Source organism: Pyrenophora tritici-repentis, chromosome 5 (genome assembly GCF_003171515.1).
Source record: "Pyrenophora tritici-repentis strain M4 chromosome 5, whole genome shotgun sequence".
Classification (NCBI taxonomy): domain Eukaryota; kingdom Fungi; phylum Ascomycota; class Dothideomycetes; order Pleosporales; family Pleosporaceae; genus Pyrenophora; species Pyrenophora tritici-repentis.
The window spans coordinates 3,091,864-3,107,036 of NC_089394.1; the positions used below are offsets into that span (position 1 = coordinate 3,091,864).

General features: G+C 53.1%; 3 protein-coding genes across 3 annotated transcripts; all 3 read right to left on the minus strand.

Annotated features, from left to right (window-relative positions):
• Positions 1 to 3,720: 3,720 nt before the first annotated feature.
• On the minus strand, positions 3,721 to 5,335 carry PtrM4_111700 (PnbA, Carboxylesterase type B; the record flags this gene model as incomplete). Its single annotated transcript, XM_001935607.2, has 2 exons — positions 3,721 to 5,061; positions 5,111 to 5,335. 2 exons carry the CDS (start codon positions 5,333 to 5,335, stop codon positions 3,721 to 3,723), a joined length of 1,566 nt encoding a protein of 521 aa, XP_001935642.2.
• Positions 5,336 to 9,242: 3,907 nt separating this feature from the next.
• On the minus strand, positions 9,243 to 10,782 carry PtrM4_111710 (TIP49, DNA helicase TIP49, TBP-interacting protein; the record flags this gene model as incomplete). Its single annotated transcript, XM_001935605.2, has 4 exons — positions 9,243 to 9,710; positions 9,759 to 10,306; positions 10,356 to 10,575; positions 10,630 to 10,782. The coding sequence occupies 4 exons, from the start codon at positions 10,780 to 10,782 to the stop codon at positions 9,243 to 9,245; spliced, it is 1,389 nt and encodes a 462-aa protein (XP_001935640.1).
• Positions 10,783 to 12,190: 1,408 nt separating this feature from the next.
• PtrM4_111720 (Transcription factor involved in chromatin remodeling, contains bromodomain protein) lies at positions 12,191 to 15,062 on the minus strand (the record flags this gene model as incomplete). Its single annotated transcript, XM_066107934.1, has 4 exons — positions 12,191 to 12,249; positions 12,298 to 12,910; positions 13,079 to 14,768; positions 14,863 to 15,062. 4 exons carry the CDS (start codon positions 15,060 to 15,062, stop codon positions 12,191 to 12,193), a joined length of 2,562 nt encoding a protein of 853 aa, XP_065962383.1.
• Positions 15,063 to 15,173: the final 111 nt, after the last annotated feature.

A 15,173-nucleotide genomic window follows, 5' to 3' on the forward strand; every position in this document is an offset into this window, starting at 1 on the left:
GCTGCTACATCCACCGATGCGCATACCAAGAAGTTCAGCTCTGCATACACCCACCCACACGCAATTAGCAGTCAATCCAACGCTCAAATATCAGAGGAGAAGGAAAAGAAAAAAACTCACGTCTCCCATAACTACTCCCCTGCACAGTAATAATCGTATCACCCTCCAACCCCCACGCCGTCGTCTGCGCAGTGGCGCCCCAAACCAGCGGCTTGTAACTCGTCGACGCCGTGCCGATGTTTAGGTATTTGCTTGTTTTCGCCGATTGGATGGTGCCGCCGATTGTGAAGGTGTCGGCGGCGCTTTCGGGGCCGAGCACGGGTGTGGATGCTGAGAGGGTTTAGTAGGTAAAAGGGGAGGCGGGATGTGGGTGTGGGAGGAAGGGGTTATTTGACGTACGTACCGTTCTTGGAGCTAGCTTGGAGATAGAGGTGATAGATTGGGTCGCGGACGCCGCGAATTTTGCCTACGGTTACTGCGGCGGCGGCGTTGTCGACGGGCGCGGCAAAGGCGCTGGGGAGGAGGAGGACAAGGAGGAAGAGGGGCAGGATAGGTGCGAGTAGGAATAACATTGCGACGGTGGTGAATTTGGAAAATGCGGGATGAGCTGGGTGGAGATGTAGTTGGTTTATTATAGTTTGGACCCCACAATTCCGGATTCCAGGGTTGTAATATCGCAGATAGATTGTGGTTGTGTCACGCGTGGGTGCTTGTATGGGCGGATATTAAGTATCCTTGTCGCGCCACCGCGTTGGAACTAGCTTCAAATGAAAGGTATATAGTTCCCTAGAACCGTTAATGTACCGTATCCGGTGTTAGCACTTTCGTACCGCGCACCGCATATAATCTTTTATCGTAGCCATGTTGTTAGTACCGGCACCCTTGCAGTTGGTAAAAAAGTTCCTTAGAAGAAAGCAGCTACATCGTTAACACACCAGTAAACAGCTTTTCGAGTACACAACAGAGATATTATCCGAAAGGAAAGGATAGAAAGCATCAGTTTAACACTACTCTTTTTTCCCACTAGCGCCGCGCCCATCTTTTACACTTGTGTCCTCACTTCTTCATCGCAAGTGCACTGTCAATTAGGATTAAACGTCGCCGCACTAGCTGTATTATGAATCTTACACCAATGTAGAACAAGAAAGCTTCTATTAGTGGAAAAGAAGACATAAAAAAGAAAATAGATGAATAATTCTTATTCGTCAAACTCGTCAAACTGTAGACATTGTCCTGCAGCATGTTCTTTGTCTCAAATCACAGTTCAAGGCTACACACTTGGATATGCACCGTATAAAATATCACGTCTCAGAAACCTGTTCTCCACCAAAAAAAATGCCATCCTCCCCCACCCATACTGGCAAACACCGTCAACCCAACAACGACGACATGGAAGGCATCTTACCCAACCTCCCTATCCTCCCCATGCCCTTCACCTCCCCACCATCCTCGACCCCCACTCCCATCTTTCCCTCCTCCACGCCCCGCGCATTCACCGCATCAACAAACGCCTCCCCCTTCCCCGACTTATGCGGCACAAGAAACGCATCAAACGTAACCTCTGGATTGCGTCGAAACCGCACCTCTTGCGCCAAGGGGCTGCGAACACGAGTCGAGGAATCAGACGATGTGCCTGAGACAGATGCTAGAGGGGAGATGTTGCGACTGGCGCGATGGGCGGAGCGGCGGGCGGGGCGGGTAGATCGGGGTTGTTGGTGGTGGGAGAAGTAGTCGCCGGTGCTTGTGGCGCGGACGTGGTGGGAAGAAGTAGTAGAGGTGGTGGTGGCGATGGTGAGGTTAGGGTAAGACTGACTAAGTGGGAGGGAGGGCCGCCGTGGTGAAAGTGAAAGTGAAGGCGGCGATGGTGTATCAGAAGTCATCTGCATTCGTCCAGCGTAGTCGTAGGTGTAGGTATAACCCGCACCCTCCTCCTTTCCCTTTCTCACATCATCAGCAAAAACCCCCACACGCCACATAAACGTTGTACCCACCTGGTCTTTAACTTCTTGGGCGAGCGCACGCCGACTATCCTGTCTATCACATTCGATCCCAGCAAGCGCGCGCACCTTGTCCATCTTGGGCATCACACCACCAGGGACGAGGTCCTTGCGGGCTTCATGGTGAGTGACCAGATCCTTAGGTGTCCATTCCTTGTGGTTGTGGTTTTTTTCGCCGTGGGCGAGCGCGAGTTTGTCGGATGAGCTGAGGGCGTGGGAGTAGTAGGTGGCTTTCTTTGTTGTTGCTTGCTCGAAGGAGAAGGCGGACATGGTGGATGGTCGGCGGTGGAGGTGGAGGTGGAGGTGGGATGGGCGTGTGTGTCGTGACTGCTGGATGGGGTTTGTGCGAGGGGGAGTGGAAGGTGCGAAGGTGGAGGCGAGAAAGTGGACGTCTGGCTGTTGGAATGGGGCTTGTAGTGTTGCAGTGAAGGTTGGACTACCCTGGAAAGCGTCCTCGTCGTCGTCTGAGTGCTCTGCATCAACTGGCATTTGCAATGTTGCAGCCAGTGAGAAGGAAGTGTCCGACAAGAAATCTGGAATCACAGACCCATACCCATTGTCAACTTCACCTTGAGTCCGATTTGCGCTGTCCAGTGACATGTTTGACAAGCAGTCGGTGACGTCTTCGTTGTAACTATCACGACGACTACTATGCGGGTTGCCCACTGACCATCCTCCAGAAGACGTCGTGAATTGCTGATAATGCATGATATTGCGCAATAGATCGGGTAGCTATGCGACAACTAATCCCAGACAGCTGATAGCCAACGAGATTGAGTGTGCGCTTGGTGGGTCAGTGGGAGCAAACGCCTTAAAGTGCGTAATTGGCACGCAAGGTGAATACACAGTCACCACACAATGTGCAGAGACCGTTCTGAAGCATCCAGCCATTCACCGTGAAACATGTCTTGCAAGTGAACATCAACAGTAAGACTTGAGTGACGAGATTGGCCAGCATCGTGATGAGTGAAAAGGCTGAAGCCGATTAATTGATATGATACTATTTACAAGGATTATGAAAACTCGTGCTTGAGTGTAATTAGACGGAAAGAGAAATGGCCATGTGCTCTTTGTGTTCTGTTCTCCATGTATGGGATATATATGTCCACGTGATGCTCTAGATCGACGGATGCTTCTATACTCATTGCATCTGATCTTGTCCCGTCTTGTTGCATCGCTCTATATCCCGATGACCGATGATACAAACTCGGATGTCGCGCTCTGCGGGGTGCGCTGAGACAATGCTACCGAAAGCGTGAAACTGGAGGTTCTGTTGCCACGCAACGCAATCTTGTTGTGATGGTGCCATGGTGATTTGCATCCAATCTTCCGGGCTCAAAGCCCGTGGCGAGACAAATGTCTGAAGCCCGAATATAACTCTCGAAGGAGTAAACTGATAGTAAAAACATTGGGAGAAAAGTTCCCGTAACGCGTGTGGCGCTTCAAGTGCAACTCCACTGGGCAAGACCCAGCAGTATAGCAATAGCAGCCATGTATGTCGAAGAAAGGGGAGTGTGTTGATTTCCTAATGACTTGTGAAGGTCGGCTGGAGTGGAGGAGCCGCCCGAACTGGGTGGGTTGTTCGGACTGCTCGGACCGCCTGAGAGAGAGCCAGAGGCCGTGGAGCCAGTGCTGGAGCCAGAGGAAGCGGTGTTGCCAGCAGCAGCTGGTCTGTGTATGTGTTAGTGTCTGTAGTATCAGGTATGTAAGCTAATCACCATACTTACTGCTTCATGTGCAATCCCATGTCGTTGATGACTTCGCACCGCTGCCACTCCTCCTTCGAAATGGTTTCCATGCCAACATCGTCGTTGTCGTTGAAAACCAACCTCTTCTCCTGAGTGAGATTGGAGTCTTGCCACATCGGACTGTTCAGTGTGGAGCCCTTGGCAAGGAGAAATGCAGCTGCGTGCTTGTTGGGGTCATAACTTCGAATAAAGGATGCCCAGTAAGCCTGAACAAAGACACCAGAAGCGGAGGTGGCATTGTTCCAGATCGGCAGTAGCTCCCCAACGTGCGAGGCGGTTCCGACGTTCCATCGATATTGCCATGTCGGGTTGGTGTCGTTCTTGGCGTATGTATCCGTGATGTTGAGCGTCGGGCACGTGTATCGGATGTGGCCGTAAATATTGGCCGTCACCGTTCTCCACCGAGCATCGGCAGTCGATGCCATGTTGGCATCCCAAGCTTGGCGGACCTGGTTGAAGTTGATGCTGGGAAACTGGTCGGTGAGGAACTCTTGAGACATTGACTGAGACATGATGGTTTTCGGGGTGAAGTTGATACCGTCATTCGTGGCGACGCCGAAGATGCATGGTACGTTGACATATCGCCCGTTCTTCAATTCGTTAAATGTGAAGTCCTGGATAAAGTCTTTGTCGAGGGTAGGGTTCCAGGCGTAAAGGGGTGGGTTCTTAGCGCCTGGAAACGGTTCCTTCATATTCCTGACCGCTTTTTGGAACTTAACAGCATCCATAGAAGCCATGCAGTGCATGTCCGCGCAGCCCGTTTGCTTCAGCAGCGCGTCGAATTGCCACTGACTGTTCTCGACGTCGCGGATAGGTGGAAAGGCAGGTGATTCGGCGGCCGCAGCATGGAAGAGACCATCGTTTCGGCCACCAAAGGCCGTCAGCTGGAGAACAACGGAGCCTCCACCCGCACTCGCACCTCCAATCGTTACGTGACCTGGGTCTCCACCAAATTGTTGAATGTGCTTTTGGACCCACTTGAGCGCCTGTCTTTGATCCTTCAAACCGTTGTTCAAGCTCAGGGTTGAGTTTTCAACAATCTCACGTCCGGCCAAGAAACCATAGGGTCCCACTCTGTAGTTGAAGTTGACGACGACCATATCTTCGTCACCTGCATCGATCAAGTCTGCGCCGTTGTAGTTTGCATTACCGTTGACGCTGAATCCACCACCTTGAATGAAGACGTAAACAGGCAGCTTAGTCTCGTTTGTAGCTTTTGAAGGGGCAAAGACGTTGATGAACAGACAATCTTCCGAATGCTCTCCCCCAAACTCAGCCTTCAGTTCAGTGCCTGTGCCGATGCAAACAGGTCCAAACTATGACTTGTTAGTGGTTGTTGCCTAGTTTATGAGGTTTGCTTATTACCTTGGTCGCGTCAGATACACCGGGTTGGTCGAGAGGGTCCTGGGGTGCGGTGAAGCGTAGACCTTTGTCGCGAGCGACATTGCGTGCGTACCGCATGCCAGCCCAGCGTATAACGCCATTGCCAATGTCGAGTCCGCGGTAGCGTGCATACCCTAAATCGACGGTGTCGCTAAGGGCGAGGGCAGACTGGCAGAAGACCACTGCGCAAAGCAGTAGGTGCAACATTGTCTGCTTTCCCGCGATAACTGGGGATGAAGAAAAGAGTTGTCGAGGAACTAAAGGAAAGGGTTCGGTGTCCGGTCGTGTTTTCCCTGTCCCAGTTGCGGAAACAATACAGGACTTGTTCCGATAGGAGCGGTGTTATAACGGAACAGGGCTATGCGCAGATCGATGACAAGGGGAAGTTGACAAAGAAGGGGATTAAAAAACAAAGGTGATCAGGAAGTCATATGCTTATTGAGTAAACGATAGCAAAGGAGCGAACTGTAGCCAAGAAGGATTAGCATTTGCAACGGCAATGGCAGTGTTTCTCTATCCGCCGGTGCATGATACATACTGTGAAGAAACAGGAGGGATTTGGCATCGTGCGACCAACGTCGACGTGAAGGATGAGTCAGGTACAGTACAGTTGTACGGCAAACAAGGATATAGAAAAAGGCAATGGCAGAGCGCCCGCGGGTTTAAGACGAGAGATTAAGACAGAAAACCTAGTGCGTGCGCCTTGCCAACGGTGGGTGTTGTGGCCTAGCTCGCTCTCGCAGCACAGCGAATCCAGGGGTGCTGTAGGCTGTGACATCCAGACCGTTCGCGTGCATGAGGGTTTGAATGGCCGGGGACTCCTGGGGCTCAGGCCTATCGCACGCGAACAATGGAGGTTAGTAGGAATTACCGACAGCTGGTAGCGCGCGTGCTGACGGTGTAATTACACCGAGTATCACTCCTGCCCCGGGCCCTGTTGGATCAATAGCATGATGATCAGATCCGCGGAGAGCGTGTTGACGGCAATGGCAGCGGCGATAGGGTTTTAGACATGTCGTCAGACCCCAGGGTGCAACGCGGGAAGCTACGTAACTTGAGCCAGACACACCGCATGGTTAACATGTTGTAAGATGTGCGATGAGATCAGATCTACCATTGCATCGACGGGCAAGGCTGGAGGTGGCAACGAGAGTGCCCAGCGTAAGGCGGGCTGATCTAAAAGCCAAGTGGGACCTGCAGCCGAGCGAGTCCAAGAATACGAAAGTCTGATCATCCCAGGGATGCAACTGCAAAATGCTAAAACGAGGTAACTGCTTATCCCTGCCCAGTGCCCACGGTGCCTGAAACCCCAGCCAGGGTGAAGCCAACGGCTCCTTGTGCAAGCACCTCTACCCTCGTGCGAGATAAACAAGACAAGAAAAGCGTCCAAGAACAAAACCGTCTTTGTCCACGGCACGCCTGAACCAAGCGACCAAAACACTCGGACCGTGACTCTGGGCGGCCGAAAGAAAAGCAAAGCCGGTGAGCTCGGTGTTGTAGTGTCAAGGCACGCGGCAGCAGCAGAGTATCGTGACCGCCGGGACCCGAGTCACGGACTTTGTTCTGTTGCCATTGTCCGTAGGTGCACCTATGTCGTTCCCAAGTCACACGTTCGCAAGCCCACACTAAAACGTACGTTAGCCGACGCGCTGCAGAAATGGGTCTATTGCCAATCCTGACACGCGAGGCTGCGACAAGAACGCCCCTACGGCGTGCCTCCCAAAGGACTGCCTGAGGCGGTCGTTGGAAAGCTGTTTTACACTCCGAAACTTAATCGCCATGCGGCTCCATGGTTAGCCACGCCGCTCAGCTTGGCAAACCGCTCAAACACGGTAGATGGGAAAGAAGGCAAACCCCAAACAATGCGGCCTTCACGGAGCAAAATCCCGCATGTGTGCCCTCATCATCGTTGTGAGAAAATCTCACATGCTGTATGTAGCTCGTAGCTCGGTATTGCAGAGTATCCGAGGCATATAATTTTTCCCCCCAAATTTACACAAAAGAAAGCCACTCAGCCACAATCTGCTCAGGGCATCTAGACCCTGCGTCGACGGGCGCCCCCTTCTCCATAGTAAGCCGCCTAAAACCATCATGTTGGAACTCCGCACTTTATGGGCGGCCCCGAGTTGCTTGCATTGTGCTAGGAAAGGAAGAAATCGATAGCTTGGAGGGAGCAATACGAGGTTGAAGTGGGCGGGCATAAGGCGGTAAAAATTCCCTCACATCATCTTTGCCTGATGGAACATGGTATTACGTGCCGAAGCGTCGGGGCACACACACACCAACGGAGATGGGCTTCGTTTTCAGATATGGATTTGGACCTGTGAGATGCCACCAAACCCTAGCCACATGGCTCGACCCAAGTATATTTTTACGTATTCAATTCCCCTGACGTCGTCGTCGTCGACCAAGTATAGAATGGTGCAATGTTCAGGATACGAGAAGAAGAGTGGTATCGTGAAGTGCGGCAGACTTGCATAATTAACATGTGATAATACAGTACAGTACAGTACAGTACAGTACAAGCTTGTGGTTAGCCACCCACCACCCAAGATCAATTCATTCGGCCAAGACTACTCAATGCAGCATCATCGGTGACATGCACCCTTGGCAGTTGCATCTGCAGCATCGTGGAGGATCAGATCTCTTGGGTCTTCATAAAGTTTTGGCCCGGGGGTGTGGCGGGGTTAAGCCAACAAGTAAGTAAGCACTAAGAAGAAGGAAAGGCGACGGCGGACGATTCTGTGCATGTCATGTCATGGTCTGCCGCGAAGATAACCGTTGACCATTCTCACGCCATGTGGAAACAATCATGTCGGAATACCATACCAATACCACACCCCTTGTCTTTCGCTCGTGTCTTCCCATGACGCGCTCAAGCTTTTCTTTGCCCAACAAGCTTAACCTAACCCCTCAGCCACCATCGTCAGCGCAGCTCAGCCACCCCGTCTTACGGATGCGTCTGCACTCCCCCCTCTGGAAATTAACCATCCTAATCCTGCATCTGATCACCTCCGTGCTGTGTCTTGTCTTGTCTTACGGCTGCCCTTCCTAACCTCACACAACACACTCCACCACGCCGCGCCACCTCCCTCTTACAGTACATCCTTCAACCCCCTCCCCCCCTCCCTAACAACACCTTATCTTATTTTCAAAAATCAGTGACCCTCCCATTATAACTCCAATCCCCACCACCCCCCCACCTCAACGGTTCATTCTTCGGTCCCCCCACCTCGCCCGTCTTGGGATTGACATCGCCTTCGAACTCAGGTGGTGCACCCCTCCGCATATTAGGATGAAGGTCCTCTCCTTTTTTGATCTGTTTGCCGTTTTCGAACCGCACTTGTACCCCGTCTGCTGCTGAGTCGGGCGATTGATTGATGTGCATGCGTAGGTTTGGCTTTTCTGTTGGCTCTGTCGCTGGCGCTGCGTCTGCGTCTGTGGCTGTGGCTGTGTCTCTTGGTGTGCTAAACGCGCCGGTGCTTTGCCGCTGAAGTTTCTCAAAGATCTCTTGTTCTGATTTGGGGAGACGCGGTGGTGCTGGGCCGGAGCCGAACGGCGATTGTTGCAGTAGGCGTGGACAAGTGCTGAATGCACGACGACGGGAGAGGTGGCGCGGTAGGCGAGTGAGGGTGCGCAGTGTGGAAGCCATGGTTGTTGAAGAAGAAGAAGAAGAAGAAGAAGAAGAAGAAGAAGTAAAAGGTTTGTGGTTGTGTGTACTTTTCAAAGGTAAGTTATGCGTGTGTGAGGCTTGCGCTGCTGTCACTACTGATGTGATGCCGATGCTTGTCGAGAGTGGAAGGCAAAAACGGCTTTCAGCAATCGGGAACTGACCGGGTGAGCCGCGGCTTGCGGAACCAATCGGAGCCAGCAGTGGCAACGGAGGTCGCCCATGTGTAGAAATCCGTAAAATGCGTCCCGAACCTCTTTAATCCTCATCAGTACAGTAAACCATCTCCCGGGTTGTTATCGTGATGTTAAGCCCCGCCATACATGTTTACGTCTGAACTTTTGATATAAGCTAATCTCGTTCCCATGGGTTTGAAAACGCCCACGCCCACGAACCCTCTACATCCAAACGCCAGGCTATCGTACAAACAAATTGCCGCACACCTTACGAAATGTAACCGTCCGTCTCTCCAAGCGCCTGTGCACTCCTCCGCGCATCCAAGAACAAGTTCTGACACTCCTCTACATCATCGACTTCGATTTGCTTATTCTCGCGTCCGTTGACCTCAGCCAAGACACTGGCAGGTGCTAGCAACTGTAGCGCATAGCGCAGACTGATCTTCTCTCCCAGCGCGCTAACCTTGTCTTTGGCTGCAGGGGAAATGTGGAGTTTTTCCGTCGTGACGCGCGTGGTGATGATGGATTTGATTTCTGCAGGACCGTATGGGTGGGTTGGAATGATGAGGAGGCGCGCGAGCAAATCTGTCGGGATGCCGTGTGCAGAGGGAGGAAGGTTGGTGCCGCCGCGAATGTGCGTGTTGCCGCGATTCGAGGCGAGGATGACAAGGGGCGAAAGAGGCGATTCAAGAGCGCGGTTCAGGAATGTAAAGGCTTCAAGGTCGAGCATGTGCACCTGGCTATGTTAGTTGACTTGTTGCGCATTCGTGTTATAGCATCTTACCTCATCAATAAACAGCACACCAGGGACTAGGTCGGCGATTCCTTGGTCGATATACCTATTAACCACCTTGTTGATTTCCAACCGTAGTTTCTCCGTGATCTCAGTCTTCTTGGGCTTCATCAGCTGGCCCATCATGCTCATGATATCTTGACCGCCCTGGGGTCGCGCATTCGCAACATCCAAGTCGTGCAGCGTAACGTCTTGGACAATCTCCTTCTTCTTGTGCACGTCGCCCTTTGGTATGGGCACATACTCCTCAGCTTCGAGGTCGAACTCGGTTGCGTATGCGTCTGATCGGCCGACGCGCTTGACGGCGCCCGTGTTGGCTTCAATGTAGATGACATCGCCCAGGCGGACGCGTTCCTTTTGGATAGCCTCGTATATGGACGGGTCGAGGCGCAGCTTCTTTGTGCCCTTTGCAGATTTGAGCGTGATGAGGAGGTGGGAAATCGTGCGGCCATAGCCTCCAAGCGGGTTTTCAGCCTCTTCAGGCGTGAGCTCTGTCACCTCGCCTTCGTAGACCTCCTTTGTTTCCTTGACGCGTAGGCCTAGCTAGGAGTTAGTATATATTCACACATACAAGCAAGCATGACGTACCAATAGCTCTTCGAAAGTTCTCCATGAGTGCTTCAGTCTTCTTGACCTCTGCAGAGTAAATCTCACTTCCCACAATCGGGCAAAACGGCACCTTTGTGCCCAACTCCTGGCTCACGGCCAATGCCAATGCGGTTTTTCCTGTTCCCGGTCCTCCTGCGAGCAATACAGCTCGGCCTGACATCTTCTTCGCTTTGACGAGGTCGACGACTAGACCGCATGCCTGGGCTGGTTAGTACACATGCTGAAGACGGGTTGCTTGCGGTCGAAAAGTTACCTCTCGAGCTGCAGCTTGGCCAACAAAGCCACCTGCTGAGGGAGTGGCGCGTCCATCACTCGACAGACCCAAGCCTTTGATGTGGGAATGCGCCGCGGTTCGGGACGAGCGGTCTTGCGAGCTCTTTACGTCGCTGACCGGCACCGTAGTCATTTTGGCAGTCGCAAACACTCAATCCTATCTGGCGATAACAAGGCAATTCGGCACTGTTGGGTTTGCAGGGGAGTTTCTAACGTAGGATGGATGGCAGTTGGGGCGCGTCTTGTTTGGCGTGTCTTGAGGCTCCAAGTTTTGGCGAGGCATCGCAGTTCGCGAAAGCACAGCTTAGCGCGCCGGCCGCTCACCAGCACCTGGGCACAGTGCGGCCATCCTCAGTCGGTCGCCCGCCGCTGATTCCCCACCCCTCCGCCTCTGCCAGTGCAGCAGCGCATTTACCGACCCAGCTTAGTCTCTACGCTTGCCCATGATTTCGACGACACTATTACTATCGCAACTTGTTGCCCAGTATAGCCCGTTTTCCCGCTTTCTTTTTGGACCATCGCTCCTTCCTCGACGGCTTCGCTTTGATGCACCCGTCACACAATCCTGACCCCGTCGCACTCAGGGACGAAGCGTGGACGAGACTCACGGAGCGCAGCGTAGCGTACAATACACCCCTCTTTCCCATATCGTACGACTCACTGACAGTATCGTAGACAGTCTCACTGCGAAGCACGTCTCCGCACCGCCATCGTTCCTGCCATGCCCCCCTCGGTACTCCCTTGCCCGAACGACTGACGGCCGTCTGTCCCTATGCCCCGACGAAACACTACTACTCCACCCAACTGGTCCCGGATCCCTGGGTCCCTTGAAATTTCGAAACTACGGCGACAATGTTATGCCAAAAAACCCATTTCCATCGCAACTCCCCTCCACGTCTTTCAGCTTGCTTCCAAGGCCACCAGTCAGGTGGTCCACTTTCAGAGTCACATGGACATTCGAATACCCTGCCGGCCAAGACCTTACTCATCACTCGCAGTACAACATCACTCATACCAGCACACGCTCATGAGATTATTATCTGCATTTTATTCTGGCCACCAACTCGAGCAGCATATTCATACAGAGAAAGAGTACCCGCATATCCCCCATTTTCGCTAAACGCACCACGCCAAATACCGCTTACCGGGGGCTGTTAATGCCCTCAACCAGGAAGACCTGAAAGGACCAAAACTCATCACTCGTAATCCATTGTCGGCAATTCGCCCATGATCATGGTACCTCTAGGGTGACGTCTGTTACCAAGAGAATACTATACAGTCGAGTGGTCTTGTGTGAGTGTGCAGGTGGTAGTGACTTCTGGGGCCAAAGCAAGGGCATGCACTAACAGAACGCCTCAGATCTCAGTTGCCGCCGGTAACGATACCCGATCAGCACCGACTGCAGTGTGGAGAAGCTATAACGCCCAGTTCAATCATGTATCGAAGAGAAGGGATGTCATCGGACTTAAGTGGAAAAGAGCACTGCAAGCCAAAAGGGTCACGCGAGAATAGCAGTGGGCGCCGACGAGGGACGAGGAACATCACTCTTCCTCGCTCTCCGAGCCACTGGACTCATCATCGTCGCTGGATGCATCATGCACTGCACAGGTTAGTGAATGTTGGGACCGTACACGCACTGACGACTCACCAGGTGGAGATTGGCTTGAACCCGATGCACCGCCCTGGAACGACTGCAACTTCTCCTGGATCTTGCGCATGTTGTCTTCTTGCTCGCTCTTGCCCATGGGCTTGTTCTTCTTGGGCCGACTAGCTGTCTGCTTCGACACTTGTCGCGGTGGCTCAAAGTCCTCGTCGGCTACAGCGGCACCCTTAGGACCACGTAGAGACTTGATGAACCTCAACAACTCGCGGAGCGTATCATCATTGATGTCTTCCATGTCGAGCTCCATCTCGTCATCGTTCACGTTAGCGAGATGCGGACATCCGTTTCGGATAATCTGGACGGCCCGTCGCATATCAAGATCACCCAGCGTGCTTATGCCCTCTGAGATCTCTTGCTTCTGCGCGAAGCTCAAAGGAGCTGGAGCCTTGGCCTTCTTGACTGCAGAACTCTTCATCGGCTTGGCCGGAGGAGGTACCGCTAGAGGAAGGCTCTTCCTCTTCGCGGGTGGCGCAGCTCCCTTCTTCTTTTTGCCAGGCAACTTGGGCGAGGCACGCTTGCTGCCTGTCTGCTGTTGCAAGAGCTGCTGAGCCGTGGCATTCAGTTGAGCAATCTGCTGCTGGATGGCAAGGAACTGCGCCTGAGCAGGATCAATCTCCTCCTCATCGTCGTCCTCCTCGTCGTCCTCATCCGAGTAGAGATCGCTGGGTGAATGCTCGGGAGCTGGTGCATGCTGGGCAAGCCAGTCTGCCTTCTCCTTCCACAGACTCTCAAAGAGATCCTCGAGCTTGTGTCCCATCTGATTGACGGCATCGCCCTCAGGGTTGAACTTGTAGCAATTCTGGAACACAAGCTGGGCATCGGCGTAGAAGTCCTTGGCACTCTGGTACACACCGTTCTTGAGATTCTTCTCAATCGTGCCAAAGTCCATGGGCTTCTTGATGATCTTGAGATACGACGGAATGTTGAGTGCCACGGGATCTACGGGAGTAATGAAGGGATACGTGACAGCACTGTACTTGGGCTTCATGAGCTCCGTAAGCACAGACTCACAGAACTTGAGCTCTTGCTGGAACTTCTTCCTCCTCGGCTTAGCGTTTGTATATGGCAAGTCCTTTGACGGCCTATGAATCTCCCGCTTGGGCCGACCATCGGTAGTAGAAGAGTCACGGCGAATCAATGGTGTACCATCTTGTTGCAGAGGCCACGCAGCCTGGGGTGACGTCGCTGCAGGAGTAGCAACAGCCGGAGACTTGACGGTAGGTGGAGGAGCTACGCGTGATTCGCGTCGAGCCTTTTGTGCAGTGTTTACTGTCGGCTTCTTAGCCTTCGCTGGCTTTACCGGCTCTTCAGCTGCGGCGCCGCGAGGCATCTTGCCCATTCCCTTTAGGAAATACGCTCGCAGGTTGTACCCAGCTTGCGTGACGGGATGCTGCTTGTTGTTGAATAGCTCGCTGTTTGTAATCATCTGATCAAGATCTGCCATAAAGTCCCTTACGTATGTGTACTTTTTTTCCTTCAACTTGCTCTCCATAGTTGACAAGTCCATTGGATGCTTCACAATCTCCGGGTACTGCGGAATGCCGAGTGCTACAGGGTCAACAGGATCCTTGAAAGCCAAGGAAACCTTGATCTTCTTCGTGTTGCGTATGCGTTCCAACAAAAACTTGTTCTGCGCTTCAGTCATCGGCGTCGTAGGCCAGGCCTCCCAATCGACGGCCCTATGAACGCCTGATGCTTCGTGCGCTGAATCTGAGGCTGGGCCCGGCGTACCGCCGTTTCCATTCGGCTCGCCATGAGCAGGCGGCAGTTCTGGAAGCTTGAAGTTTGTTTGAGCACCGGCCTCTTCTTCTGTCTTTGTGCGCTTCGCTTCCGGGCCGTCCATGTCCTCATCGTCATCCTCGCGCGGTCGAACCTTGCCAGAAGAAGGAGCATCTTCCATCTCACGATCTACAATCGCCGGTGACTGCGTGGTAGAAGCGGAGGGTGCAGCAGCGGTGTCGACATTGGTCTGTATGGACAGATCGTTCATCGGCTTCGTTGGTGCTCCAGATGACTCTGTCGGCTTGGCTGCCTCGGATGCATCGGCTGTTGTGTCCATGGAGTCTGCGGGCGCATTCTCCTCTTTTGACACAATTTGTGTCTCGGGCACCTCCTGCGTACTAGCACTTGTTGCCTGGATCACCGCAGACAGCTCTTCAGCAGTCGGTGGCTCATCACGTACATCTGAGGTAGGCGCCTCCACAGCATTTGCCACGGTTGTACCGAGGTCCGAGTCGCCAAACAGAGAGTTGCTATCCTGATTGTTTTCAGGCAGAAACTGTGCGACTCCGTCGATACCGGCAGAAACGTTGGTCGTGGGTTCGATGGCAGGCTCTGCTGCAGGCGCCGACATGTCCATATCTGAGTGATTTCCGTTTGTCGTTGGTTTCGGTTGCGCAAGGGCGTCGTCAAAGTTGGTGTTTGCTTCTGGGTCGTCAAAGAGAACATCGTGAACGCTGGCTTGTATTAGTACCCACAGGCAGAAGGCGCTAGGTAAAAGAAGGCGCAAGCGCGTTCTAGCGTGCAAAGCGAGGTGAAGGGGCGACTCACCCGTTTGCTTCGGTGTCCACTGCCATTGCGTCTGCCGGCGCAAAAGCGCTCGCCTTGAGGTCCAGGGAGGATTTATCGACAGCAGGTGATGTCATTACTGCCATAGGGCCATGAAAGAAGACGGGTGGTTTGCGCGCGGCTGACTTTGGAAGTGCAGTGTTTTGGGGAGTTGCCAAGCTAGTGTTGTTAGCGACTGCCATTTTGGGCCTACGCGACTGCGCAAATGCTACGCGTACGGATGACAGACACGAGTAGGAGGGGCTTGTAGGGAAAGTGAGGTGAAGGTGGGGCCGGAGGAAGTGAGGCTAGCG